This window comes from Oncorhynchus masou, chromosome 32 (assembly GCF_036934945.1).
Source record: "Oncorhynchus masou masou isolate Uvic2021 chromosome 32, UVic_Omas_1.1, whole genome shotgun sequence".
Classification (NCBI taxonomy): Eukaryota; Metazoa; Chordata; class Actinopteri; order Salmoniformes; family Salmonidae; genus Oncorhynchus; species Oncorhynchus masou.
This window is the reverse complement of record NC_088243.1, coordinates 29,420,224-29,446,555: the sequence shown is the minus strand read 5'-3', so window position 1 is coordinate 29,446,555 and position 26,332 is coordinate 29,420,224. Positions and strand designations below refer to the sequence as shown.

Below are 26,332 nucleotides of genomic sequence, written 5' to 3'. Positions count from 1 at the left end.
ATTTTCCGCTCATCATTTGTCTGTAATAGAGGAGTAATTTTGTTTGGCTGACGCCACCCACAGTAGACGAAATGTGCATGTCGTGGAAGATGTAATCTGTCAGATAGAGCATGCGCAGCTGCTAGGTTCTGGGAGTGTCTGAGCGGCGCAATATTGTAGCAGGCATGAGATCAGCACTCGCTACTGTGAAGCCATGGGCGTTCAAACTGGACAATGACTTGGACTGACAAGAAGAATATGATGTCAAATGGACTAGACTGAAATGCGCCACCGGCTAAGCAGAGTGTCGAAGAAATGTCCAATCGAATCTTTCCCGGCGTTTTGGATGTAGACGGAATCCCCGCTCTGGGATAACGGTGCCGGGTATTAGTGATTTGTAATAAGGTAGTTTGTTGTGGCCTACCCTGTTGGAAGACTGCTATTTTTTCCCCGTTATGATTGTGTGTATTCATTATTTCCATGGTGCTGAATTTATCATCAATGTTGTAGGCCTAGTATAGTGTGTTTAATGTTGGCTGCCAATTCACGCCTTTTCTAGTTTTGATAATTTTTGTGTAGTTTCATGTTTTTCAGTGATATACTTGACTTAATTTGCATCTTATAGAACATTATGATTTTTATAAAGTGCCAATAACCATGTTGATCAGATAGTGATTATGACTATTGAGGTAGCAAAAATTCCCTTTAATCTCTGATTTTGGAAGCATTTGTTAATGTTTTTTTTTTAATGAACTCATCTGACAATTTAAGTGGACAATTGTAACAACATATGGAACATATTTTCAAGTCAGTGTGCCATTTTGTTCATGAGAGGCACAGTATTTGAATTTGCAGGCTAATAGGCTACAGCCTACAGTTTTGCAAAGTCCTACCTATCCAGCGGGTCATGAATTGCTCATGTTTCTCGCCTGCTGTGGGAGTGTTACTTGCTGAGAAACTGCAATCAGATTGACAGTTAAAGGGCGAGGCTGTAAGCCATTTGTGCCAGCCAGGTTCCAGGACTGGGGTCCGTTGTTTGGCGGGATGCTGAGGACCACAGTGGGGTGTGTGGGGGTGGAGGAGAGAGATGAGGAGCAGGAGGATGAAGGTGAAGAGGACTTGCGGGATGGAGGTGTGCCCTTCTTTGTGAACAGGGGAGGCCTACCGGTGGATGAGGAGACTTGGGAGCAGATGTGGAGGCATGTGGCCCGGATTCACCCTAATGGTGAGGCCATAGGGAAACGCATCCGGGGAGCCAGTGATCTGCCCAAGGTAGGATGAAGGTGAAGTCCTGACCTAGCTAGACACCCTGCCTGACTGTTGAGAACTCTACAGGCTGCACTCGTATGCAGACTTTGTCAATAGCCCCCCCCCCCCCGAAATATAGGCCTAGACACTGTTTCAGTAATATGCACACCAGTCACATTTATTTAAAGTAAACCATCATTCAAGATTGAGATAAACATACAGTAAACGGTTCAGAAGGATATATTTTCCAATAGCATGGGCTTAGTATATTATGCGACATGAACTTCATCAAATTCACGCTTACTGACAATAGCGTGAATAGCTGATTATGCAGAATGATGGTAACTGAGTGATTCAGTTACGGCCCGTCTAATTGTACAACGGTCATTTAAACGCTACATATTTCTGTCATGCAACATACAGGCATGCAGAATCCAGTTGAGCTGTCCATGCCTTCTCCTCACCTGGATATAATACATTCAGTAAATCAACCATATGAATGCAAAGTTAATTGACTATATAGTACATTTGGAAAGTATTTAGACACCTTCCATTTTCCCACATTTTGTTACGTTTCAACATTATTTTAAAATGGATTAAATAAAAACATTTCCTCATCAAGCGACACACAATATCCCATAATGACAAAGCAAAAACAGGTTTTTAGACATTTTAGCAAATATATTAAAAATAAAACTGAAATACCTTATTTACATAAGTATTCAGACCCTTTGCTATGAGACAAAATTGAGCTCAGGTGCATCCTGTTTCCATTGATCATCCTTTAGATGCTTGAGATGAACAACTTGATTGGAGTCCACCTGTGGTAAATTCAATTGATTGGACATGATTTGGAAAGGCACAGACCTGTATATAAGGTCTCACAGTTGAAAGTGCATGTCAGAGTAAAAACCAAGCCATGTGGTCAAAGGAATTGTCTGTCGAGCTCCGAGACAGGATTGTGTCAAGGAGGTGATCAAGAACCCGATGGTCGCCCTGACAGAGTTCCACTGTGGAGATGGGAGAAACTTCCAGAAGGACAACCATCTCTGCAGCACGCCACCAATCAGGTCGTTATGGTAGAGTGGCCAGACAGAAGCCACTCCTCAGGAAAATACACAACAGCCTGCTTGGACTTTGCCAAAAGACACCTAAAGGAATCTCAAGATTGAACTCCTTGGCCTGAATGCCTAGCATCACGTCTGGAGGAAATCTGGCACCATCCCTACGGTGAAGCATGGTGGTGGCAGCATCATGCTGTGGGTATGTTTTTCAGCGGCAGGGACTGGGAGACTAGTCAGGATCAAGGGAAAGATGAATGGAGCAAAGTACAAAGAGATCCTTGATGAAAACCTGCTCCAGAGTGCTGAGGACCTCAGACTGGGCGAAGGTTCACCTTCCAAAAGGTCAACGACCCTAAGCACACAGCCAGGACAATGCTGGAATGGCCTTGGGACAAGTCTCTGAATATCCTTGACTGGCCCAGTCAGAGCCTGGTCTTGAACCCGATCGAACATCTCTGGAGATACCTGAAAATAGATGTGCAGCAACGCTCCCCATCCAACCTGAGAGAGCTTGAGAGGATCTGCAAAGAAGAATGGGAGAAACTCCCCAAGTACAGGTGTGCCAAGCTTGTAGCGTCATACCCAAGAAGATGTGAGACTGTAATCGCTTTAACAAAGTACTAAGTAAAGGGTCTGTATACTTATGTAATATTTCAGTTTTTTATTCTAAAAACCTGCTTTTGCTTTGTCATTATGGGGTATTGTGTGTAGATTGACAATGAAAAAAAACAAACAATTTAATCCATTTTAGATTAAGCCTCTAACGTAACAAAATGTGGAAAAAGTCAAGGGGTCCGAATACTTTCCGAAGGCTCTGTATGCTTGAAGACATCCACGGAATATTGTCAATGATGGGTTGTTTGTTTTCGTTAAGTATACTAAGTGTGTCTCCGACTGCACATTCCAGTTAGGAATTTCATTATACAAAATTACATTATTTTCGGACCAAAACCAAGTGGATAAAGCTGTCAAATATATACATTACAGACCACGCAGATAAAAATGTCACTAGATTGTCACAAAAACCTTTCAGTTAAACCCCATCACACTTAACCGTTAGGCTACCTGCCACCCATAGACTCGCCATAGGGAACAATTAAGATAATGATCATGGGTTAAAAGTTTAAAAAACATGGTTGTTAGCTTAAACAAGTGGACGTTCTCCAACTCTGTAAATATAGGGATTGTGTGATATTAATGCCTCTGGTTGTGCTCTGCCTCTCCCCCATAGATTCCAACACTGAGTGTGCCTACATACCAGCCAACCACCAGTATCCCACAGCGCCTAGAAGCCATACAGAAATATATCAGGGATTTGCAGTATCCTTTGCCTGGAATGGTAGAACTGCTTGTCACTATTGCCAAGCTCTGAACCAATGATGGCCCAGGTAGCCTAGATAAAGCTATGGCTCTTCATTGGACCTCAAGGTGCAGTTGTTTGTCATTGTCAGTTTTTATGATTGACAGGGTGGGCTGAACAGTTTAGGACATATCCATATCAACAAAATATACATTAGGTTGAGCAAACAAACTAAATTCCCAGCATGATGCAAGCACACTCTGCTCTGGGTTTGAATTCAAGATGGGTCTTCTGAAATATGTGTTAGCCATGCACTGTATTATGTATTGCTTTAAGCTTCATACATCATTCATAGATATAGGCACAAGCTGATTCCATGCTATTGGAAACTGGCCCACACACAGATGTCCTGAATAAGTGTTATGGTGGTGACTGACCAGTATAATAGTTCATATATACTTCATACTTGTTTGACTCTGTCTTTTTAGGACAATATGTATGTCCTAAACATGTCACAACATCTCGGGAATGTAGGCCATGTTTAGGCTATAATCTATTTTAAGCATAAACATTAGCACCTCTCAGCTCAAGAAGCTCATCCATAATTCACAAACAAGGAAGTATGAGTATCAGAAATCATTTAACATGGTTTTATTCCCCATGAGAATATGTTTAGTTGTGTTTGAACAGTTCCATGTTGTTTCACTCCCTCTGCATTGTTTGTACTTAACAATATCCTACAGGTACAATCACACAGGAACACAGTTTTTTGAAATCAAGAAGAGCAGGCCTCTTACTGCGTAAGCACAGTTTCTTCTATCCAATGAATGTTTCGTTTTAGCTTAGCTCTTTGATGATCCTAAGTGTTTGTAAATGTCAGACAGTGTAAATGACATGACTGTTGTCTGCCAGAGAGAATCTCAGGGTTTGACGAAATAGCTTTTCCTGGAGCTGCAGAGAGGCCACAGAGGCAGCAAACAGAAGAAGCAGCTGAGGATGTTTACCAATTGCTTCCTAGTTGCGCTGATCATGACAGAAGCTGAAGGAACTGGATATCTGGATCAGCTGTATGTTTGTTGCACCCCAGGACTGAGGGAACAGGAACTGTAATCATAACCTAATAGGATCTGTTTCCTGGGCAGGAGCTTCTAGTACCAATTTGTAAGTCGCTCTGGATAAGAGCGTCTGCCAAATGTAAAATGTAAAAATGTACATTTTGCTTGCTCATCCACTCAGTTTGTGACCAGACGATTTTATTTCAATGTTCCTCAAAGTGCCAGTTTTCTAAGCTTTGAGATCTTTTTAGTAATCAATAGTTTTGCCTAAAGGAGGTAATCATTTTCTCTTTGCATGCATGCACATGTCCTGCAATGTGTGCAAATGTCCTTCAGGCTATTTATAGAATCCATGTTTAGAATTATTACCTTAGTGTAGACTATTTTGTTGCTTTTCCTTCAGGTGTATTCTAACCCTCATATTCTGTGTAGGTTGATGGACATCGCCAAGGAGATGATCCGGGAGTCACTACCAATCAAGTGTCTGGAGGCAGTGATCCTTGGAATGTATCCTTTCCTTTAATTAGCTTAGGTATTCCATGGGTCACGCTGACAGTACGTGGAAATTGTAATGAGTTTCTTATGTCCGTGTTTTTACCTGCACATCATTTTTTTGTCAGATTTTGGAGACTTAGGAATGGGGTGAGGATAAATGATGACCTGGAAATGTTGTTTTCTGAGTGTTTATGGGAAACTAAAAATAACCCAGAGTGATGCCCCAAACAGTGTGGTAAAAGGGATTTAGATAAGACAAAGCTTTATGGGCACAACCAGGGCATCCAAGTATTATGTGATTAGAACAGACTCGTGTGCTTACAGTCTGAGACTACTGTATGTGACTAATGTATTCTTGTTTACAAACCAGATCATTGGGGCTTGAAAACTGTTGTTGTCTATGTTACCCTGTAAAGGAGCAGTCCAGTGTGAGCATACAACCAGGTAAGTTATAATAGGGGTTTCCATTTCCTTGACCTTGCCTGTCCCAGTTACCTCAGCAACAGCATGCCGGGTGTGGAGCGCTTCCCCCTCAGCTTTAAGACGCAGTTCTCAGGGAACCACTTTTGCCACATCGTGCTGGGGATGCACAGCGGTGGCCGCTTCGGAGCACTGGGCATCAGCCGGCGGGAGGACCTCATGTTCAAACCCCTGGAGTTCCGCACGCTGGCTGACCTGGTGCAGGAGTTTGAGGGGGCCTACAGGGGCTACTGGCACACCTTGAGGAAGGTGAAGATTGGTCAGTATGTGTCCCATGACCCCCACAGTGTGGAACAGATAGACTGGAAACACTCCATAATAGACGTGGACAAACTGACCAAGGAGGAGCTGCGGAGAGAGCTGGAGAGACACACCCGGGACATGAGGCTGAAGGTACGGGACCAGGGATACAGGGATCATCTGTTAAAGAGTGTTGGGGTGTGATGGGATGTACAGCACTAAAGCAGGACATGTCCACACATCCAGGAAGGATCCTGGGGACTGAGATGGAAAATGTCCATGAACCAAACCAGTCAGCTTCCTTATTAGAGAATTCTAGTGATTGCATTAGCTCCAACCAGTGGTGGAAAAAGTACCTAACTGTCATACTTGAGTAAAAGTAAAGATACCGTGATAGAAAATGACTCAAGTAAAAGTAAGTCACCCAGTAAAATACTACTACAGTAAAAGTCTAAAAGTATTTGGTTTTAAATATACTTAAGTATCAAAAGTCAATGTAACAGCTAAAATATACTTAAGTATAAAATAAGTAATAAATCATTTCAAATATCTTATATTATGCAAACCAGAAGGCACCATTTTCTTGTTTTTAATATTTACAGATAGCCAGGGGCACGCTCCAACACTCAGACATAATTTACAAACAAAGCATGTGTTTAGTCCACCAGATCAGAGGCAGTAGGGATGACCAGGGATGTTTTCTTGATAAGTGTGTGAATTAGACACATTTCCTGTCCTGCTAAATTAATACAAATGTAACGAGTACTTTTGGGTGTCAGGGAAAACGTATGGAGTAAAAAGTACATAATTTTCTTTAGGAATGCAGGGTAGCCTAGTAGTTAGAGCGTTGGACTAGTAACTGGAAGGTTGAAAGTTCAAACCCCCGAGCTGACAGGGTACAAATCTGTCGTTCTGCCCCTGAACAGGCAGTTAACCCACTGTTCCTACGCCGTCATTGAAAATAAGAATTTGTTCTTAACTGACTTGCCTAGTTAAATAAAGGTAAAATAAAAAAATGTAGTGAAGTAAAAGTTGTCAAATAAATACAAATAGTAAAGTCCAGATATATACTGTAAATTAAAAAAACTACTTAAGTAGTACTTTAAAGTATTTTTACTTAAGTAAATTACACCACTGGATCCAACTGAGACTGAATTAGTCTGCAGCCTATCACTGTACCAGCACTGAATTTAGATTAGTGTCAAATTAAATTGGGATGCATGTGAGCTACATTAGATCTGAATCTATGTGAGAGGGAAGCACAAGGGGATCGTTGAATGTGAATCCATCCTGAGCAGATGGAAAGCCCTTAATCACAGAGTTGCTGACCTCCTTTTGACCCGTCATGCATGATGATATGGGGTTGACCTGCCAATTCAGGAGCTATCATCCTCAAATGATGACCTCTCATGGGCTATCATCCCAAACAGTAATGAAAGGAGCCTTAACGCAGGGCCCTGTGAATAATAACTAATGTGATGACATTTCTCTGCTCCATTGTGAGTCACGCATGGCTGCCTCAATCAATCAATGGCTGATCCTTTATAGGGAGGGCTCTCACCCAATGGTCGCACTCACAATCACATTAAAGATGGGGGCGATTTTACCGTCAAAACTGTGCCTCCTTTAGCACATTAGGGCCTCTCATTGAGGTGCTTGCTCACCTTAGCACTACTCTTAAGTAATTGAAAGCTGATGATCGGTGTGTATCTATACGCATGTGTCCTTCCTCCTCCCTACTCTGCATAAATGGTGTGCTGAATTTTAAAATAAACGTTTAGTAATTGGAGAATTGCACTTCTCCTTAGTCTACACGGTGGATATGACCAGAACTCAACTTGTAAGCGTTTGAACCTCTACCTTTGTGTTGCCCCTTGTTGTTACTGTGAGGTAAACAGAACTGTGTGATTGTCTTTCAGATTGGAAAGGCTGCGCCCCCTTCACCCACCAAAGACAGGAAGAGTAGCATGGGCTCGCCCCTCCGTAACCCAGGCAGCCCCATGCGCAGGAACAGCCGCATCGAGAGACGGTAATACTGATTGTGCAATGTAGTCAGATATCAGGAGCTGCTTAGTCTCACTATAGTCTCTCTGACAGCACAGTAAATACTCGTTAAGTCAATTAACAAGATGCTAGCTGTAGTGGAGATGGCCCTGCACTGATCTGAACAAGCACTAGAGGCTATAAATCCTATGATGGTGTAGTTCAAGAGGAATCTCTGAACAGTAATCTCTGTTTTAATCTGTGTCATGAGAAATCATATATATTTTTGGGGGTTTACAGTCCATCTGGAGAGAAGAAAGTTCTTGATCCGAAGCCGCCACCAGACATGAATGGATATCAGATTCGAGTGTGAGGAGGATTTCACATCATAAAATCATCCTGCAAAACAAGATCTTAGAATGGTGGGGTTCTGTCTGACAAAAGGTTTGTTCTGGGGAATGGGGCTTTTGTGTTCAGTTTTCCAAATAGGTTTGTACCGTGTAAGCAATTTATTTAGGATATTTTGCATTCAACAAACGTGACGTATACTGTACAGAGCATGGCCATGTCAATAACTGATTATTGACTAAATGCACAGTACTAGTCAAAAGTTTGGACACCTACTCATTCTAGGGGTTTTCTTTATTTTTATTATTTTCTACATTGTAGAATAATAGTGAAGACATCAAAACTATGAAATAACATATGGAATAATGTAGTAACCCAAAAATATATATTATATTCTTCAAAGTAGCCACCCTTTGCCTTGATGACAGCTTTGCACACTCTAGGCATTCTCTCAACCAGCTTCATGAGGAATGCTCTTCCAACAGTCTTGAAGGAGTTCCATCAGTTCCACCAAAACCATCTCAACTGGGTTGAGGTTGGGTGATTGTGGAGGACAGGTTATCTGATGCAGCACTCCATCACTCTCCTTGGTCATTGTCTTGTTGAAAAACAAATGATAGTGCCACTCAGTGGAAACCAGATGGGATGGCGTATCGCTGCAGAATGCTGTGGTAGCCATGCTAGTTAAGCATGCCTTGAATTCTAAAGAAATCACTGACAGTGTCTCTAGCAAAGCACCATCACACCTCCTCCATGCTTCACGGTGGGAACCACACACGCGGAGATCATCCGTTCACCTACTCTGCATCTCACAACAACACGGTGATTGGAACCAAAAATCTCAGATTTGGAATCATCAGACCAAAGGACAGATTTCCACCGGTCAAATATCCATTGCTCGTGTTTCTTGGCCCAAGCAAGTCTCTTCTTCTTATTCATGTCCTTTAGTAGTGGTTTCTTTGCGACAATTCGACCATGAAGGCCTGATTTACGCAGTCTCCTCTGAACAGTTTAAGTTGACATGTCTGTTACTTAAAACTCTGGGAAGCAATTATTTTGGCTGAAATCTGAGGTGCAGTTAACTCTAATGAACTTGTCTTCTGCAGCAGAGGTGACTCTGGTTCTTCCTTTCCTGTGGTGGTCCTCATGCGAGCCAGTTTCATCATAGCGGTTGGTTTTTGACATTTTCCGTATTGACTGACCTTCATGTCTTAAAGTAATGATAGACTGTCATTTCTCTTTGCTTATATAAGCTGTTATTGCCATAATATGGACTTGGTCTTTTACCGACTAGGGCTATCTTCTGTATATCACCCATACCTTGTCACAACAACTGATTGGCTCAACTCATTAAGAAGGAAAGGATTTCCACAACTTAACTTTTAACAAGGCACACCTGTTAATTGAAATACATTCCAGGTGACTTCCTGATGAAGCTGGTTGAGAGAATGCCAAGAGTGTGCAAAGCTGTCATCAAGGCAAAGGGTGGCTACTTTGAAGAATCTCAAACATAAAATACATTTATTTGATAAACACTATTTTTTTGGTTACTACATGATTCCATATGTGTTATTTCATAGTTTCATAGTATTATTTAACAATGTAGAAAATAGCAAAAATAAAGAAATTAGGTGTGCCCAAACGTGTGACTGGTACTGTATGTTCAAAGCCTATAATTCTAAGGTCTCGCAATGCTCAACGTTTTACACCAGGGGATATCAAACCCTTGTGTAGGATCAATTCCACAGGCCTACTTATTATTATTTTGAACTCTGTGGGATCTCAATTTACGTTTGAGAGGTAGAATACACATGGTGCAATTTCAAGATGTGGTTGTGCATCAGCAGTTTTTCTCTTGCGTCAGCCACTGGAAGTCACTAAATGAACCCATGTCGGCTAAATATTTTTAGATTGGTAAATTAGTCTAGCGGGCAGCTATCTAAGCTTCTAGTAATCCTGATCGAATTACCAACTGGGGGCCCCCCATTGATTTTGTTAGTCACCCTGACATATTAAAAACTGCAAACATTTCTCTCCACCCTATGGCAAAATGTGTAGAATTGCAGGACATTAGCTGTAAACTGCACACAAAAAATCTCCCTGACAATTTGTAGAATTGTATGAAATTAGTTATAAAATTATTTCCAAAAACGTGGCATGGGGCCATTCAGCAGCTCTGTATTTCTAGGTTGCTACCAGGCTTTTTATAAAGCCGGAAGCTTGGTAGTGACACCGTTCTTTTATAGTTCATTCTACAATAAGATTGGGAATTCCTTAAATGCTGCCTGAACCAAAGGCTAAACAGGTATGGCTCATGTTTTTAAAGATGGGTTAATATGCAATGTTACATTTAGCTTGTAAGGTGTAAAAATGAGTAATTAGACATATCACAGAAGAGATCCATGTTGTCAGTTATTAAGAATTGCAATCTGTCTCCATGTTGTACTTTAAGTGTGTAAATATTTATTTTAGCTCTGCTGGATAGTAACCACTTTTGTAGTATAGTTTGCAATCCACTTACCTTGTGCCTTTTAATGAACATTTTAATAGACAGTGATAAAGAAGGCAAGTGTTACTGGATGAATAGTTTATCTTCCATTTCACTAGCAAAACATACTGTACCATCTGCTCTATCCCAAATAGACAGCAAACTGAGTGATCTACACCTTACTCTCGTATTTGTATGTTCTGCTATTGATTACACATGATTGAATATGGGGTAATTCAGCGTGCAGTAGTCTATATACCTTCCAAAGCATGAAGTGTGATTCCTTTTAGGATAGTAAGAGAAAGTGGTCACTGTGGTCAACAGAAGTTTAGAATTTTGTGGTCACTCATGAGACAACCTCACATGCACAATGTTTTTGTCCAATTGTGAACGATTACATTGCAGGTGATTATTTTTTATTTTTTTGCTGTCATTATTATTGATGAAATAGGCATTTTGAAGGCAGCAGTTGCTTTTTTTATATTGACATAGACTGATATATTTAGTTTTTCAGTATAAATAACCTTGTTCTTATTTTAACACACAGCCTTAGTGTGGTTGTCGAGCTACTCTAAATATTAAACAGTTGTATTCAAGGTGCAAAGAGATTTGTTTACAGTATTCTCATCTGCATTTTTATATGGCATTTAGGCCAGAGTTTCTGTAATTTTATACTAGCCTCAATTTTTATTATCACCGAGCATTTGAGAAATTGAAATCCGCACCACGTTTCTAAATCTTGCCACAGAGCACATTGAAATTTGCTGGTTGGGATTCCTTTAGTCCACTTTAATTTCAATACCATAAACACAGAGGTTGTTGTCTTGTGCCAAAAGATTGTAATTGTCCTTTTCATGTTGTAAGGCTTTCTATTGATTTTTAAAGTCAACTCCTCTCACTTTCCTCCCAGTGTGTCTGTTGCTAGGATTTATCTAACTCATTGACATGGGTCAGATGGCTGAAAGTTTATTAGCAAGCTTCAGCTATATTTAGAGATCGACAAAATACAACAGTGGACAAAATGTAGTTAAAAATCAATGACCGATACAGTATAAATAAACTGGGTGCTAAGGACATGGAGGACAAACTGATAGCCTACATGCCAACCAAGAGTCCAAACTGGGCAGTGTAACCTGGACTAAAGAGAGTGACTAACGTTTCCTCCTTTAATTGTCTTCAAAGAAAGCTTAATACAAATCCCATACTGAGGATATGTGTACTGGGGGACCATACAGTAAGACAATGAACAACATACAGCTATACTAATTTGAATTTTCTGTATATTCTCTGTTGCCCGCTGGTACACTGTGACATTCGACCTAGCCCATTTTGGGCTCCAAGACATCCGTGACATGAAATCAGAGGTTTTGATATTTCCTCCTTTCATTGCAATGTGGTCTGTTTTTGTTCCTTAGTGCAAAGATGTGGTGATGACACTGTATTAATACATGTCATCTGAAATATTGTAACCGTAAATCACCCGTATGGCTTTGTGACACTTGAAACTGAAATAAACAAGGAACTGGTATTTGACCAGATTTGTTGAAAACAAATGGTGTAACATTTGAGTGATTAACATACCTCTTTTCCCATTCATCACATGCTTTTTGGAGAGATGCCAGTGCTAGCAACCAGCATGGGTTGTACAAGTCAATTGTACTGTGCTGGCTGTGTCTACAGTGTACTGACGCCCAAGGATTCTGCTGCACAAATCAATTAAGTCTAATGGAAGCCTGGCTGCATGGATAGTCTACCTGACAGCACTGCAATCGGCTAACAAGGCTTAACTAACTAAACCCTGCTAACCTGACATATTTCATCATACGAGCACGGAGGACTGCCATGGTTGTTGCTCTCCTGAACAAACAGCCTCTGTTACTGTTTCATGTTCAGACCAGGGAGATTTTGATAGCTCTTATATACAGTAGCACAAGAGTAGCTGGGGACTGTTCTCTTAGGAAATGGCTCCTGTTAGTATATGCTATAGCTGAATGTACATGTAGGTATGGTATGTGAAATGCAAGTGTTTACAGCTGCAGTTGAAATAGGTTTGTTAAGTTGGGGGTAGGGTTGGTAATGTTCAATGGCAAGAATGATTTCAAATGTATGAAGGCACAGAGGGAGACAAAACAGAAGCCCAGAGGTAACAAACACTCGGTACTACCTCCCCCACCACTGTTTATGAAATGAAGACAGAAGGAATAGTGGCCTACTTTGAAAAACATACTAACTCATTTCTCCTCAGTGCATGTGTTTTGTGCCACGGGAAATTTATTTTTGTGCAGCACAGTCAAACTCATGGATAGGTTTCAAGGTGGATCCTGGAATTCTTACACACTGAACCCACTGCCTGCCTTTATGCTAACTTATGTTTAAAAACTCTTTCAGTGATTCATTATGAGATACAGAAAATAATTCCCTGGAAGACCTGAGAGAACACCTGATTTATTGTAGTTAGACTAAAGGAAGTGTCAGACCTTGACATGTGTCATTCCAGTGAGCTATATCTAGAGGTCTCAGTGTTGACAGGAGTCTGTTGGCTGTTCCTCTAGACCAGGCTTTCCCAAACTCAGGCCTGGGAACCCCCCTGCCCGGTGTACCTTTTGGTTTTGCCCAAGCACTACACAGCTGATTCAAATAACCAACTCAAGATTTGATGATTTGAATCGGCTATGTATTGCTAGGGCAAAAACAAAAACGTGCACGCAGGGGGAGTCGTAGGACTGAGTTGGGAAAACCCTGGTCTAGACTGCAGTGTACACACACACACACAGAAGCCCCGACAGTGCCCTAGCATGCATGAATGCTCCCTCCCTGCAACCTGAATGAATAATTGATTCATGCCTCAGCCAGCCACACTCATCTACTCCTTGACAGAGTGCCTCAGTAGAGCGAGAAAGCTTCCATCTCAGTGTGGCACTGCCAACATTCAGGTCACAATTTTAACACCCAAAGATGATGTAGATCACCCTAATTAGACTGCCAAGCTATTGTTAGATTTATTTAAGATTTCTACCACTTGAACAAATAATACTGACTGGACCAAAGCCAGAGGATAGGGGGGAAAACAGCTAAATAAATAGAAAACATTGACATTCAATTATTTCACAGTTTGTAAATGTTTTAAGACAAATGTAACAATTTACTAGTGTAGCAGATTGTGAACAAACTGAGTAAACAAAATCCCCATAAACTTCTAAATCTAAAAGCTTCTTGTATTCATATCTTAACAGTAAGAGCATTTGTCAAATAAACTCCAACTAACTGAAGCTAACCTTTTTGGTAATTTTTTTCTCTCTATACATGTAAACAAATATCATTCAGAGGACATCCCATCTCTTCTGGAAATTGGGCTGAGTAGTTTTTCTTCAGGTAGGAAACAAGCAGAGTATTGATGGGACTCAAAACTCTCTGTGAGCCCCAGGGACCAAGTAAGTATTCACTTTTAAACATGGAATTGTGCCATGGGCAAATCATGTAAGGTTTGAACAAAAATGTTTAAATGCTTGACCTTTGTCCTCCTGATTCTTCATTGACAGCCCAAATCACACAGGATTCAGGTCCAGCTGGAACTTGGCCAGGAGACTGAGGTGGTCCGAGGGGAACATTTCATTGGGTAAACCGTTCATTGACCGGAGGTCCTCCTCTGGTAGGAGGGAGAGACGACCAAGCAGCTTCAGACCTTGGCTCTGCCGTTGACCTCCACCTGAAACAACGTTTTTGCTACACAATCTCTCAATTCTTCTTTCTCTATACACTTACTAGACTGGAGGACAATATCAATGGCTATTTATATACATTTCCTTTGGATACATGCCCCTTACCTTTCTGATCAGCACCAGAAATGCCACGCCTTGGAGAGTAGAAGATGTAGTCGACTGTAGCTCCAACCTCGGAGTGCAGCGTGGTCACCTCAGCACGGTCTGTTCCAGGGATGAAGTGGCCGTAGGCTGACCGCAGGTTCAGGTAATGGGAGATAGTCTGTCTGAACCTGAGGAAGGACATGGACAATGTTATTACATTTAACATGTATTCAGCACAGTCAGAGTGCCTCCGGAAGTATTCTAACCCTTGACGTTATCCCCCATTTTGTTGCGTTACAGCTTGCTGCTACTGGACTCCTATTTACAGTTGAGGTCGGAAGTTTACATACACTTAGGTTGGAGTCATTAAAAATAATTTTTCAACCATTCCACAAATTTCTTGTTAACAAACTATAGTTTTGGCAAGTCGGTTAGGACATCGACTTTGTGCATGACAAATAATTTTTCCAACAATTGTTTACAGAGATTATTTCACATATAATGCACTGTATCACAATTCCAGTGGGTCAGAAGTTTACAACCTCTAAGTTGACTGTGCCTTTAAACAGCTTGGAAAATTCCAGAAAATGATGTCATGGCTTTAGAAGCTTCTGGGCTAATTGACATCATTTGAGTCAATTGGAGGTGTACCTGTGGATGTATTTCAAGGCCTACCTTCAAACACAGTGCCTCTTTGCTTGACATCATGGGAAAATCAAAAATAAATCAGCCAAGACATCAGAAAAACAATTGTAGACCTCCACAAGTCTGATTCATCATTGGGAGCAATTTCCAAATGCCTGAAGGTACCACGTTCATCTGTACAAACAAAAGTATAAACCTCATGGGACCACACAGCCGTCATACCGCTCAGAATGGAGACATGTTCTGTCTCCTAGAGATGAACGTACTTTGGAGAAAAAAAGTGCAAATCAATCCCAGAACAACAGCAAAGGACCTTGTGAAGATCCTGGAGGAAACAGGTACAAAGGATCTATATCCCCAGTAAAATGATTCCTATATCGACCTAACCTGAAACGCCGCTCAGCAAGGAAGCCACTGCTCCAAAACCACCATAAATAAGTCAGACTACGGGTTGCAACTGCACATGGGGCAAATATCGTACTTTTTGGAGAAATGTCCTCTGGTCTGATGAAACAAAAATAGAACTGTTTGGCCATTATGACCATCGTTATGTTTGGAGGAAAAAGGGGGAGGCTTGCAAGCCAAAGAACACCATCCCAACCGTGAAGCACGGGGGTGGCAGCATCATGTTGTGGGGGTGCTTTGCTGCAGGAGGGCCTGGTGCACATCACAACATAGATGGCTACATGAGGAAGGAAAATTACGTGGATAAATTGAAGCAACGTCTCAAGACATCAGTCAGGAAGGTAAGGCTTGGTCGCAAATGGGTCTTCCAAATGGACAATGACCCCAAGCATACTTCCAAAGTTGTGGCAAAATGGCTTAAGGACAACAAAGTCAAGGTATTGGAGTGGCCATCACAAAGCCCTGACCTCAATCCTATAGAAGATTTGTGGGCAGAACTGAAAAAGCGTGTGCAAGCAAGGAGGCCTACAAACCTGACTCAGTTACGCCAGCTCTGTCAGGAGGACAGACTTATTGTGGGAAGCTTGTGGAAGCCTACCCAAAACGTTTGACCCAAGTTAAACAATTTAAAGGCAATGCTTCCAAATACTAATTGAGTGTATGTAAACTTCTGACCCACTGGGAATGTGTTGAAAGAAATAAACGCTGAAATAACTAATTCTCTCTACTACTATTCTGACATTTCACATTCTTAAAATAAAGTGGTGTTCCTAACTGACCTAAGACAAGGAAGTTTTACTAGGATTAAATGTCAGGAATTGTGAAAAACTAAGTTTATATGTAGTTTGCTTAGGTGTATGCAAACTTCCGACTTCACCTGTATATTACTGCACAATGTCTGATCACACAATCCATTGCACAATTCCTCAGCAAGTGTAAATATCCTACTTCAATTCATTGAGTGCCTTCTTCTATTGCATAAAAAAAATAAAAAATAAAAATAAATGAATTGAGCTTTTAGTATGGTTTTATTCACTTCATTACTTTCCCATTGTGGAGAGGTGAACCTGCAGCATTTTATTGCACTGTGTACATCAGGTGTATATGACATATAAACTAAATTGAACATGAAATGTGGCCCTTTGAAAAGGGACATAAAATCTGACCTTGTTGTATAAGGATGCTTGTCCTCGGGATCTATTGGAAATAAGTGAAAGAGTAACATACAGGAGTCATTAACTGTTCTCTACACAACTGTGCTCTGGGGTCTCACCTGCTGTGGGTATAGTTGAGATTAAATGTTTTGGGGTCTAGTTTTAGTGTGTGTGTGTGGGTGTGTTACCAGGTATGTTGTCAGTGACCCCTGGGATGAGCTCCAGGTCCTGTGGCCGGATACAGGCAGCCTCACAGAAACGCAGCCGCCGCAGGAAGCCATGGTTGTACTGCAGGTTCCCTACACAGGAAGAACAAATATAGAGTGGCAAGTCAGACCATCACACAATACTTAAATGGAGATACTGAGTGAGAAGATGAATCGACCAATTGTCATAATGGGAGCTTGACCAACAATCCACCCTGACATGGTCCAAACAGAAAGACTGACACATACGTTCCGGACTCTGGGTTGACGTGATTTGACTCTTTGGCTCATTTACAGATGTGTACTGGCAGTTGTCATCGATGCCCACAGTGCTTGGCCAAAGCGGAGCAAATACCCTCCTATGATGGACGTTGTAGGACAGATCCTCTTGACCTGAAATCTGCCACACATAGGAAACAAAACACAGAACCCATTGGCCAAGGTAACATACCGAACACCAACTCACCATTGAATTATTAAGTAGCTTAAAATTGACAAGTCATTTTCCATAGGAGTAGTGTGCTCACCATCCAGGCTGGTAGACCATGATAGTAAAGCTGTCTTGTCGTGATCAGTTGGTACAGAGGCATGTTGGGCAGAGCATTGAAGTCTCCACATAGAACAACATTGCAGTGCTCTCCCTTCACCTTGCAGTTCCTCACGATGTAGTCGATCTCTGCCAGCAGCATTGCAAGCTGGGTCAGCTTCACGTCACCCCTCCTGGTGTTGAACAGGAGGTGGGTGGTTGCCACACAGAGGGGTGGGCCCTTGGCAGTGACTTCTGACCCCTGTGTGATAATTGGCTGGAGCAGCAGGACAATGCCCACGTTGTCTCGGTCCAGCAGCTCACACTCTGGCCTGTAGAACTCCAGTAGACTCTCTGACACCTGGGAGAAACGGTCGCCGCGGTAACAAATCACACAGCCGTCAGTCTTGGTGCCGGTGCGCCGCTTGTAAACACAGGTGTAGCCTTGAGGATTGAACCACAAAATTACAAATATTGATATACAAACAGCTATTACATGTCTGTTACTAAGTGTAGCTGACTTGCATTATTCTGCAATGGTCTTGATTGTGCCATTAACAGATGCTGAGGAACTTGGACCTACCCATGTCACGAAGGACAGGATGGAGTTGCTCTGTAAAGTGGTTCTCCTGGACCTCTTGCAGACACAGGATCTACACATGGGAATAACATACAGCTCAATTCACAAGGAGACTCCGATGACAATTGTTCAGCAACAGTGTGTCAATAGATGTTACTGTATTAATATTGTAAGGTCAGACTGACATCTGGTTCCCATTTCTTGAACTCCTGTGTGAGGTTTGGGAAGCGGTAGTCCCAGCTCAACACCCCTAGAGGGCAGTTTGTGTACAGCTCCTGGTTGGCCTCCAGCAGGTCCTGGGCCAGGATGTTGTAAGACATCACTGTGAAGTCAAACAGGGGCCGGGGTTCTGAGGGGGGCCTTTGGAGAGGCTCTGGCGCTGTGTGGGTCTCACTGAGTTCCTCCCACACCCTCCACACCACTGAGGGGGAAGCAGAGAGATGTCTAAGCAAACGGTAACACTGATATTCTGATGGTGATGTGGGTTCACAAACAATCAATCAAAAACCTGTACTTAATGTAAGATATCATGCAAAATGCTCACCTTCGAAGGTCTCTCTCTCCAGTGAATGTGGGTAGTAGCTCATGCTTGGGAACGCTGTGGAAGGGCAGAACAACACCTCTTTCAAGCCAGGGCCGATGGGGAAATGCCAGCCCTTGGGTGGGGGCTGAGCCCAACTCTCCCATGGCTGTGTCTGGGCCTCTGCCTCACAGAGAAGGGAGACCAGGTCCAGCCCAGGATCCCATATCTCAGCAGGCACTTCACTAGTGCTTGCATGTGGGTCTACAAAAGAGCTCAAGTCTAGTCCTGCTGCAGTTTGGCTCTCCCACTCCGGTTTTTGCACCTGTGCCTTGGTTACGGACTCTCCCATGCTCATCTTTTCCACTATCTGTTCTAACAGGACATGGACAATCGCTTTATCGTCTGTTGTCCTGCTGTCCTTGACTGATGGATTCTGTACTTCAGATGTCTCTGTTGTTAGCCCCAGTGCTGGGTTACTGTTCTCAGACTCCTCTGTGGGGGAACAGGGAGCCTCCTGCACGCCATCATCCCTCATGAGCTTCTCTGAGTAGAGGATAGTCTGCTCCTGGTCCTGCTGCTTTGGACCTTCCTCTCTGACCCCGTCCTCCTCCACGCCGTCTCTCACCTCTGGCTTCTCTTCCTTCACTCCATCAAGCAGCCGACCCTCCAGAGTTACGAATACAGTCTCTTTCCTGTCTTTCTCTGGTTCAGACCCCATCACCTCTTTCACAGTGCTTTTCTTCATCTCTGCCTCTTTACTCTTCTCCTTTTCTAGTGCGCCGTTCTCCTTCATCCATTCCCCAGTCACTTTCCCGGGATCCTTCTTGGCCTTTGGGGGCCCGCTGCTTGTACTAAACCACGGATCCAGCAGGCCTGCCTGCGTTTTAGTAAATCTTTTGGAAGGGACTTCACCATCCCACACCTTCTTGCCATTAATGGACACAGAGGGACCCTTTTTCAAGGGTTCTGTATAAAAGAAATGGTGCGATAACTTACATATGTGTTCAAACACTAGTTTATCATTACTGCATGCATCTATAATAAAACAAACATTTTAAGCAATTATATCATTACTCCTCATAAAATCAAACAAAAAGCTGTCAGTCACTGCACACACCACAACATATGCACGTGATACTCATATGACGTCACGCAGTACATTTAGAATCCATTGCACCTCGCTAAAATGTCAATGCCATGTGTTTGCTATTTAGATTATGTTCAAACTCAAATAGCATGCGGTAGCTAAAGCAGACCAGATTAGCCTTTAGTTAAATCATCGATTAAAAATTGGACTCCAACTAAATATGTGCTACGAGACGTGTAGTTAGTTAGCTAGAGCTAGCTATTCGGCCATTCGACTTTATGCACCCAAACGAGCCATCATGTTCGGCGAAAATGTACAGGCAATAAAACAAACATCTATGTGTCAAATGTTTTTTGTTTGTATGTGGTTTACCTGTGACGCAGTTTATAAGCCGTGTTAACGGGTAAAGCCCGTAAAATATCAGGCTCCCAATCATGCTCCGCTCCAATGATTGGGCGGACCCGATCATGCCGAGCCGCGGGGCACCGGGCTACGGCCCGTGATATGAACGGTATGAGTGCCCTTCTCAAATCGAACAATCTGCGCCACGAGGTCATGTTCTCAACAAAACATCCATTTCCATAAAATATGTTTTAGTTGTCTAACTGGTTTTCAGTTGGAAGGCAGATTACGCGTTTTATCAAAAACAATCACCTTTGAAAAAACTAAGAATCCTGTTCCATGTGCTTAATTACATGTGACTTTTGTCTTGACATGATTTAGCGTGGGCATTTTCCCTATTCAAAACAACTAGGAACTCGGAAATCTCCGACTTCTGATTTAAATGCGTTTTGTATTTAACATTTAACTAGGCAAGTCAGACAACTGGGTACTCGGCGAAAGAAAATAGTTCCGACTGGGAACAACGTTTTGAATGGTCATTCAACTCGGAATTCCATGTCGGAAATTCTTTCCAGAACTCCGATGTTTATTCTGAGTTTTTTTCCCAGTTCCTCATGCCCAAGGGCAGCCAGCCCGGTTCCAAAACGAATGCAATCAACTTTCATCCGGGCCAGATTAATCGAATCCCCTCACTGGTATGCTCACATGAATTATGTATAATTGTCTTTAAAAAAAAGTGAACCCATACACTACAACAATCTCAGTGGCAGACTTCATTATAGTGATAACAAGAGAGCTGCACGTTGGAATATAGACTCATTTTATGTGTTTGTAAACAGTGCTGCACGAGGTGGTGGCAAAACATGCGAGTTCTTATGGAATGCCAGCTAATTAGTGCAGTTCACACTACTTTTGGATTATAATTGGACTTTAAGGCTCGTATGAATGACCTGCTTAATATAATTTGTGTCATCATCGCAAATCAACTGCATTATGCTTACAAAAACACTTACATTTCAACCAGTAAAACATTGACTAGCTTTTGCTACACCCAATGTCAATGAGCGTTAGCATTCTAGCTTCCTTGCTGCATTAAAAAGTTATTTTGCAAAGATCACAACCAACTATAATCTTAGCGACTGTTCAAGCAAGAATCGAAACATTATTGTAAGCGCATGACAACCCCAAAAAGTGATTTGGTTTAGAAGTAATAACAACGTACGGGCGTTGCAGCCAAGAGTCACGTAACGTCAGTGTGTCGTGCACTGGAAAAGGGCCTATTTGTAAAACATGGTCTGGAACTGTGAATGCAGAAGTTTTATGGATTGACAGTGAAAATCCTCCCAAATCTATGATACTCAATGGTGTACTACCCAGAAATATTTTATATATATTTTTTCATGATAAACACTATATATACCAAAGTATGTGGACATGCCTTCAAATGAGTGGATTCGGCTATTGCAACCACACCCGTTGCTGACAGTGGAATAAAATCGAGAACACAGCCATGCAATCTCAAATCAAACGTTATTTGTCACATGCGCTGAATACAACAGGTAGACCTTACAGTGAAATGCTTACTGACAAGCTCTTAACCAATAATGCAGTTTTAAGAAAATACCAACAAAAAATAAGTAAATAACAATAGTGGGGCTATATACAGGGGGTACCGGTAGGGTTATTAAAGTGGCTATGCATAGATAATAACAGAGAGTGGGGGGTTTAAATAGTTTGGGTAGACATTTTATTAGCTGTTCAGGAGTCTTATGGCTTGGGGGTAGAAGCAGTTTAGATGCTGGGGTAGAAGCTGTTTAGACTTGACGCTCCAGTACCGCTTGCCGTGTGGTAGCAGAAAGAACAGTCTATGACTTGGGTGGCTGGAGTCTTTGACCATTTTTAGGGCCCTCTTCTCCAAAGACAAACATTGGCAGTAGAATGGCCTAACTGAAGAGCTCAGTGACTTTCAACGTGGCACCGGCATAGGATGCCACCTATCCAACAAGTCAGTTCGACAAATTTCTACCCTGCTAGAGCCCAGGATTTTGGAATTAGATGTTTGACAAGCAGGTGTCCACATACTTTTGTTAATGTAGAGTACCATATGGTGGGAAGTACTGTATCAATGAAAGACATACAGAAATGCAAAATAATATTTCAACATGTATATGTGGTGGACCTGGATCTGGTGAGAGTTGAACACAGGAGATGTCTATCCTATCTCTCGAGTCTGCCAAGCAGATAATGTCAGTCCATCCCTTGCAGAAGACCTAGACCTGCATGATGAGTGGGATACAGACCTGGAGGTTGATGAGTATGCTATTTTATGGATAAAAAAACCCATCAGATCACAGTAGTTATTACAATGTATTATTGTTTGTATTGTAAGTTGATTTGTTTTATGCATATCTCACCCTGATGGTTGTCTGATAGTGACACCACTTCTTATCATCGTTAGAGGTGAAAAAGACCACCGCTGAGATGTACCTGCAGGCCTGCAACCTGGTCCAAGTGGTTCCTGTCTCTTACTTCCTCTGGAATCTGGGCACCTCCACCATGAGCCACAACCACCACGGGGGGTGGGACCCCTGGGGGGAGGCGCTGGTCATTGCCCTGGTGATAAGTCTGCTGGATGTCTATTGACACATTATCAACTTCAAGGAATGCTCATCAACAGGACATGGACTATCATCTGTTGTCCTTGACTGATGGATTCTGTACTTCAGATGTCTCTGTTGTTAGCTCCAGTGCTGGGTTACTGTTCTCAGACTTCTCTGTGGGGGAACAGGGACCATGCACATCACCAACCTGGAGCTGGCAGGAAACTACCTGCTGGCTGAGGGAGCCAAATACCCTGTGGCGATGTTGAAGGCAAATTTCACCATTCACCATCTGGTAAGTTTGTATGAGTTCTTTGTAAGAAGGTAATGTAAATGTATCTGGTAGCATTAGCATCTCTTATTAAACATGTTCATTCAGAAGTGGGACAAGTATGATGTGCTATATGTCCCACAATCTGCCACAAGGGGGCATTGGAGTCGTGCAGGCCATGCAGTCCTTGACATTAAGAGATGTATTAAAATGCCCACTGTTTGTCTAGTAGAATTTGTCCAACAATCGCTTACTGTCTGAAGGTGCTGAGTGCAGAGCAAAAATGTTGCTTGACAACATTTCCATCGAATCCGTCAAACTTTCAGGTAGTACACACAGATTTGAAAATGAAAACAAAAAACTCTGTTCATTAGATACACTGAAAAAAATATAAACACAACATGTAAAGTGTTGGTCCCATGTTTCATGAGCTGAAATAAACGATCCCAGAAATAATCCATACTCACAAAAAGCCTATTTCTCTCAAATGATGTGCACAAATTTGTTTACAGCCTTGTTAGTGAGCATTTCTCCTTTGCCATTTCAGTTGAATGCATTCAGTTGTACAACTGACTAGGTATCCCCTTTCCCTTATGATGCATTTATATTTTTGTTAAGTAATATATTATATTTCTCTACTTTATTTGTGAATCTTTTTTTTTTAATTTCAACAACAGGGAATGGATACATAGAGGACGATGCTAAAAGTTTTGCAGATGTTCTGGCAGTTAGTGAATAGAAATTACATTAAAAAATGTAGGCATATTGATGATATTACTGTCATTGGAGTCTATAGCTAGCTACTTGCAATATCTCTCCCTTTTGAACAACTACAGAGTGAAAGGAGCTGGACTTGAGCCACAATCAGTTCTGTGGGAGAAGTGGGGAGCATCTGGGCCAGATGTTAGGTAGAGACCATTTCACTTTACAATCATTCACAATGGGAGTGTTTAGCGTTTTGCATCTGCTGTCACTGACCTTGTAATCCTATAGCAAATTATGAAGGTCTGGCGGTACTAGACTTAAGCTGGAATATCTGCAAATGAAAGGAGCTGTGGCTTTCTGTGCCGGCCACAAGGAGTGGATAAACATACTCATCCCAATTCCCACATTCAAAGTGTAATTGTTCCTTTCAAAAAAAATAGTTAAACAGTATGTGATGAAGATATCTCCTCTTCACAAAGGTGAATGTGACCCTGAAACACCTAGACCAGTCCTGGAATGTCTTTGGGAATAAGGGGCCTTGACTTTAAGAGAGGCACTGAAATTCAGCAACACTCTGGTATCGAAATATCTAGACCTCAACTACAACCGCATCACCAATGAGGGGGTGGGCATGCAGTGCAAGGGCTGGAGGCCAACGACACTCTTGGAGTGCTGACAGTAGGTGCTTGATTGACAGGGCTCACATCCACTGACCTGTGTGGTGTGGAACTAGGGTGACTTTAGATGTTTTGTGTCCCTGCAGCTGACTTATAACTCTCTGACAGTGGAGGGGTGCTGGCTCTTGTCACTGTGGTCAAGAACACACCCAGAACTGCTCTGGAGGAGTTCAACATATCTGTGAGCATTGTTGTTCTCTACTTGATGTACACGAAAAGTGTTTTGGTTCCTCTGTTAACACTCCAAACCATGGTAAAGTTCTAACTGAGTCCTTTGTGTTTGTGAGTAGAATCCAGTCTAGAGGTGCTGTATGGAGGTGTCAGAGGCTTTATCGTTAAGAAAACATCCAAATGCCTTGACCCAGGTACACTGACTGGTCATATAATTTTTGTCAAATGTGTATTCACATGCAGTAGTTACAAGTGATTGTAAATCATAACTGAATACAGAGTAATTAAACACATTTTTAAATAAACTTCAAATTTGAGTCACTGGTACCTAGTAATCAATGTTTTTCAAACCAGTGCAAGATGTGAAATAGGGAGGATTATGTCAAGGAAAAACATCTCTGCTCTTTTCTTTGAAGGATTATCTGGATCAACAAAAGCTGCACCTTTGGGACTGTCCCAAAAAGATGGGACAATGCAAGTGCCTGTAACAGACTTCAGGAAGGCTGTGCAGCTCTCAAACTAATTGCTCATCCCATAGTCTATGACATTTGCAGGGTCTGTTGAGCTAATGTATTTCCAATGCTCGAAGATAACCCGGAATACCCTCACTTGCATGTACTCGTATGAGTGGTTTCTGTAATGTTATTCTCATACACTGAGTGTATAAAACATTAGGAACACCTTCCTAATATTGAGTTGCACCCACCATTCCTTTTGCCCTCAGAACAGCCTTAATTTATTGGGGCATGGACTCTACAAGTTGTCGAAAGCATTCTACAGGGATGCTGGCCCATGTTGACTCCAATGCTTCCCACAGTTGTGTCAAGATGGCTGGATGTCCTTTGGGTGGTGGACCATTCTTAATGCACACATGGGAAACTATTGAGCGTGAAAAACACAGCAGTGTTGCAGTTCTTGACACACTTAAACTGGTGCATCTGGCACCTACTACCATACCCAGTTCAAATGTACTTAAATCTTTTGTCTTGCCTATTCACCCTCTGAATGGCACACATACACAAAACATGTCTCAATTTTCTCAAGGTTTAAAAATCCCTCTTTAACCTGTCTCCTCCCCTTCATCTACACTGATTGAAATGGATTTAACAGGTGACATCAATAAGGTATCATAGCTTTCACTTGGATTCACCTGGTCAATCTGTCATGAAATGTTCCAGAGACTGGATCGTGAAAGGACAGGGATGGTTGATTACAGGTGGGCTTTTCTCATACAGTACACACTGTCAGGGTGGGGTGAACTAGCAACATTATTTGAAGACCGCTATGAGTGTGTAAAGAAAACACCAAACATCAGCAATAACCTGAGAACTGAACAGAAACTTGTCATAAACTGTCCACACATCTGTTTGCCCTAAAGAAAACTCATCATGAGCAGACGTTTATGGTCAAAGTGTCGAAGTAGGGCAAACATATCTATTTATTATTGCTTGTAGTGTCGTGCCAATGTTCTTCCCTTTTCAAACGCTAAGAAAGTCCTTTTAGTGAAACATCACATTAAATATGTTCTTCGGAGTCTCTCCTCAGGGGTCTGGCCAATACCAGGAAGCAGAGGATGCCAGCTGCATAAGATGGAGTCCCGTCAGAAGAAGGAGAAGCAGAAGAGCAAGCGCATCCTGAAGACCTTCCAACACCCCCCGCAGCTCATGGTCATGTCCCCAGGGGGCACCAAGGAGGACACCAGTGGCCCCCAGCACTTCTCTGCCACCCTACTGAACTCCTGGCACCACATCATCATGTCCAACAGCAGCCGCTACTCTGTCACCAACCTGAGCAGGGAGCGCATCCACCTTCCCATGCTCGGGAGCAGGACCCACCACAGGCCCACCAGCTCCCCCACCATGTGCTCCTACTCCCAGCCCAAGCTGACGGAAGACTCTCCACGCTAGCCCCAATCTAAACCCTGTTATGCAATTTTACAGAGAAATCACTGGCTTCT

At 42.3% G+C, this 26,332-nt stretch overlaps 2 protein-coding genes and 1 pseudogene across 4 annotated transcripts; 2 read left to right on the top strand and 1 right to left on the bottom strand.

The window, feature by feature from the left end:
- Positions 1–178: 178 nt before the first annotated feature.
- On the top strand, positions 179–14,078 carry vash1 (vasohibin 1). Of its 3 annotated transcripts, XR_010453218.1 has the most exons (8): positions 179–1,251; positions 3,523–3,611; positions 4,335–4,391; positions 5,079–5,153; positions 5,633–6,014; positions 7,781–7,890; positions 8,145–8,288; positions 14,005–14,078. XR_010453218.1 is itself a non-coding variant. In XM_064953831.1 (7 exons), the coding sequence occupies exons 1-7, from the start codon at positions 1,024–1,026 to the stop codon at positions 8,215–8,217; spliced, it is 1,014 nt and encodes a 337-aa protein (XP_064809903.1). In that variant the 5' UTR covers positions 179–1,023; the 3' UTR covers positions 8,218–9,614. The 3 variants fall into 3 exon arrangements, 2 of the variants coding, with proteins under 2 accessions (XP_064809903.1, XP_064809904.1); XM_064953831.1 differs by lacking the exon at positions 14,005–14,078 and having other exon boundaries at positions 8,145–9,614; XM_064953832.1 differs by lacking the exon at positions 14,005–14,078 and having other exon boundaries at positions 1,182–1,262; positions 8,145–9,614.
- On the bottom strand, positions 12,932–20,085 carry angel1 (angel homolog 1 (Drosophila)). The gene is made up of 10 exons (XM_064953830.1): positions 19,982–20,085; positions 18,544–19,488; positions 18,185–18,420; positions 18,003–18,072; positions 17,421–17,863; positions 17,143–17,293; positions 16,876–16,986; positions 16,700–16,730; positions 14,505–14,671; positions 12,932–14,386 (listed from the first exon to the last, which is right to left on the bottom strand). The coding sequence occupies exons 1-10, from the start codon at positions 20,076–20,078 to the stop codon at positions 14,226–14,228; spliced, it is 2,412 nt and encodes an 803-aa protein (XP_064809902.1). The 5' UTR covers positions 20,079–20,085; the 3' UTR covers positions 12,932–14,225.
- LOC135527188 (leucine-rich repeat-containing protein 74A-like) lies at positions 20,077–26,282 on the top strand (annotated as a pseudogene).
- The last annotated feature ends 50 nt before the right edge of the window (positions 26,283–26,332 follow it).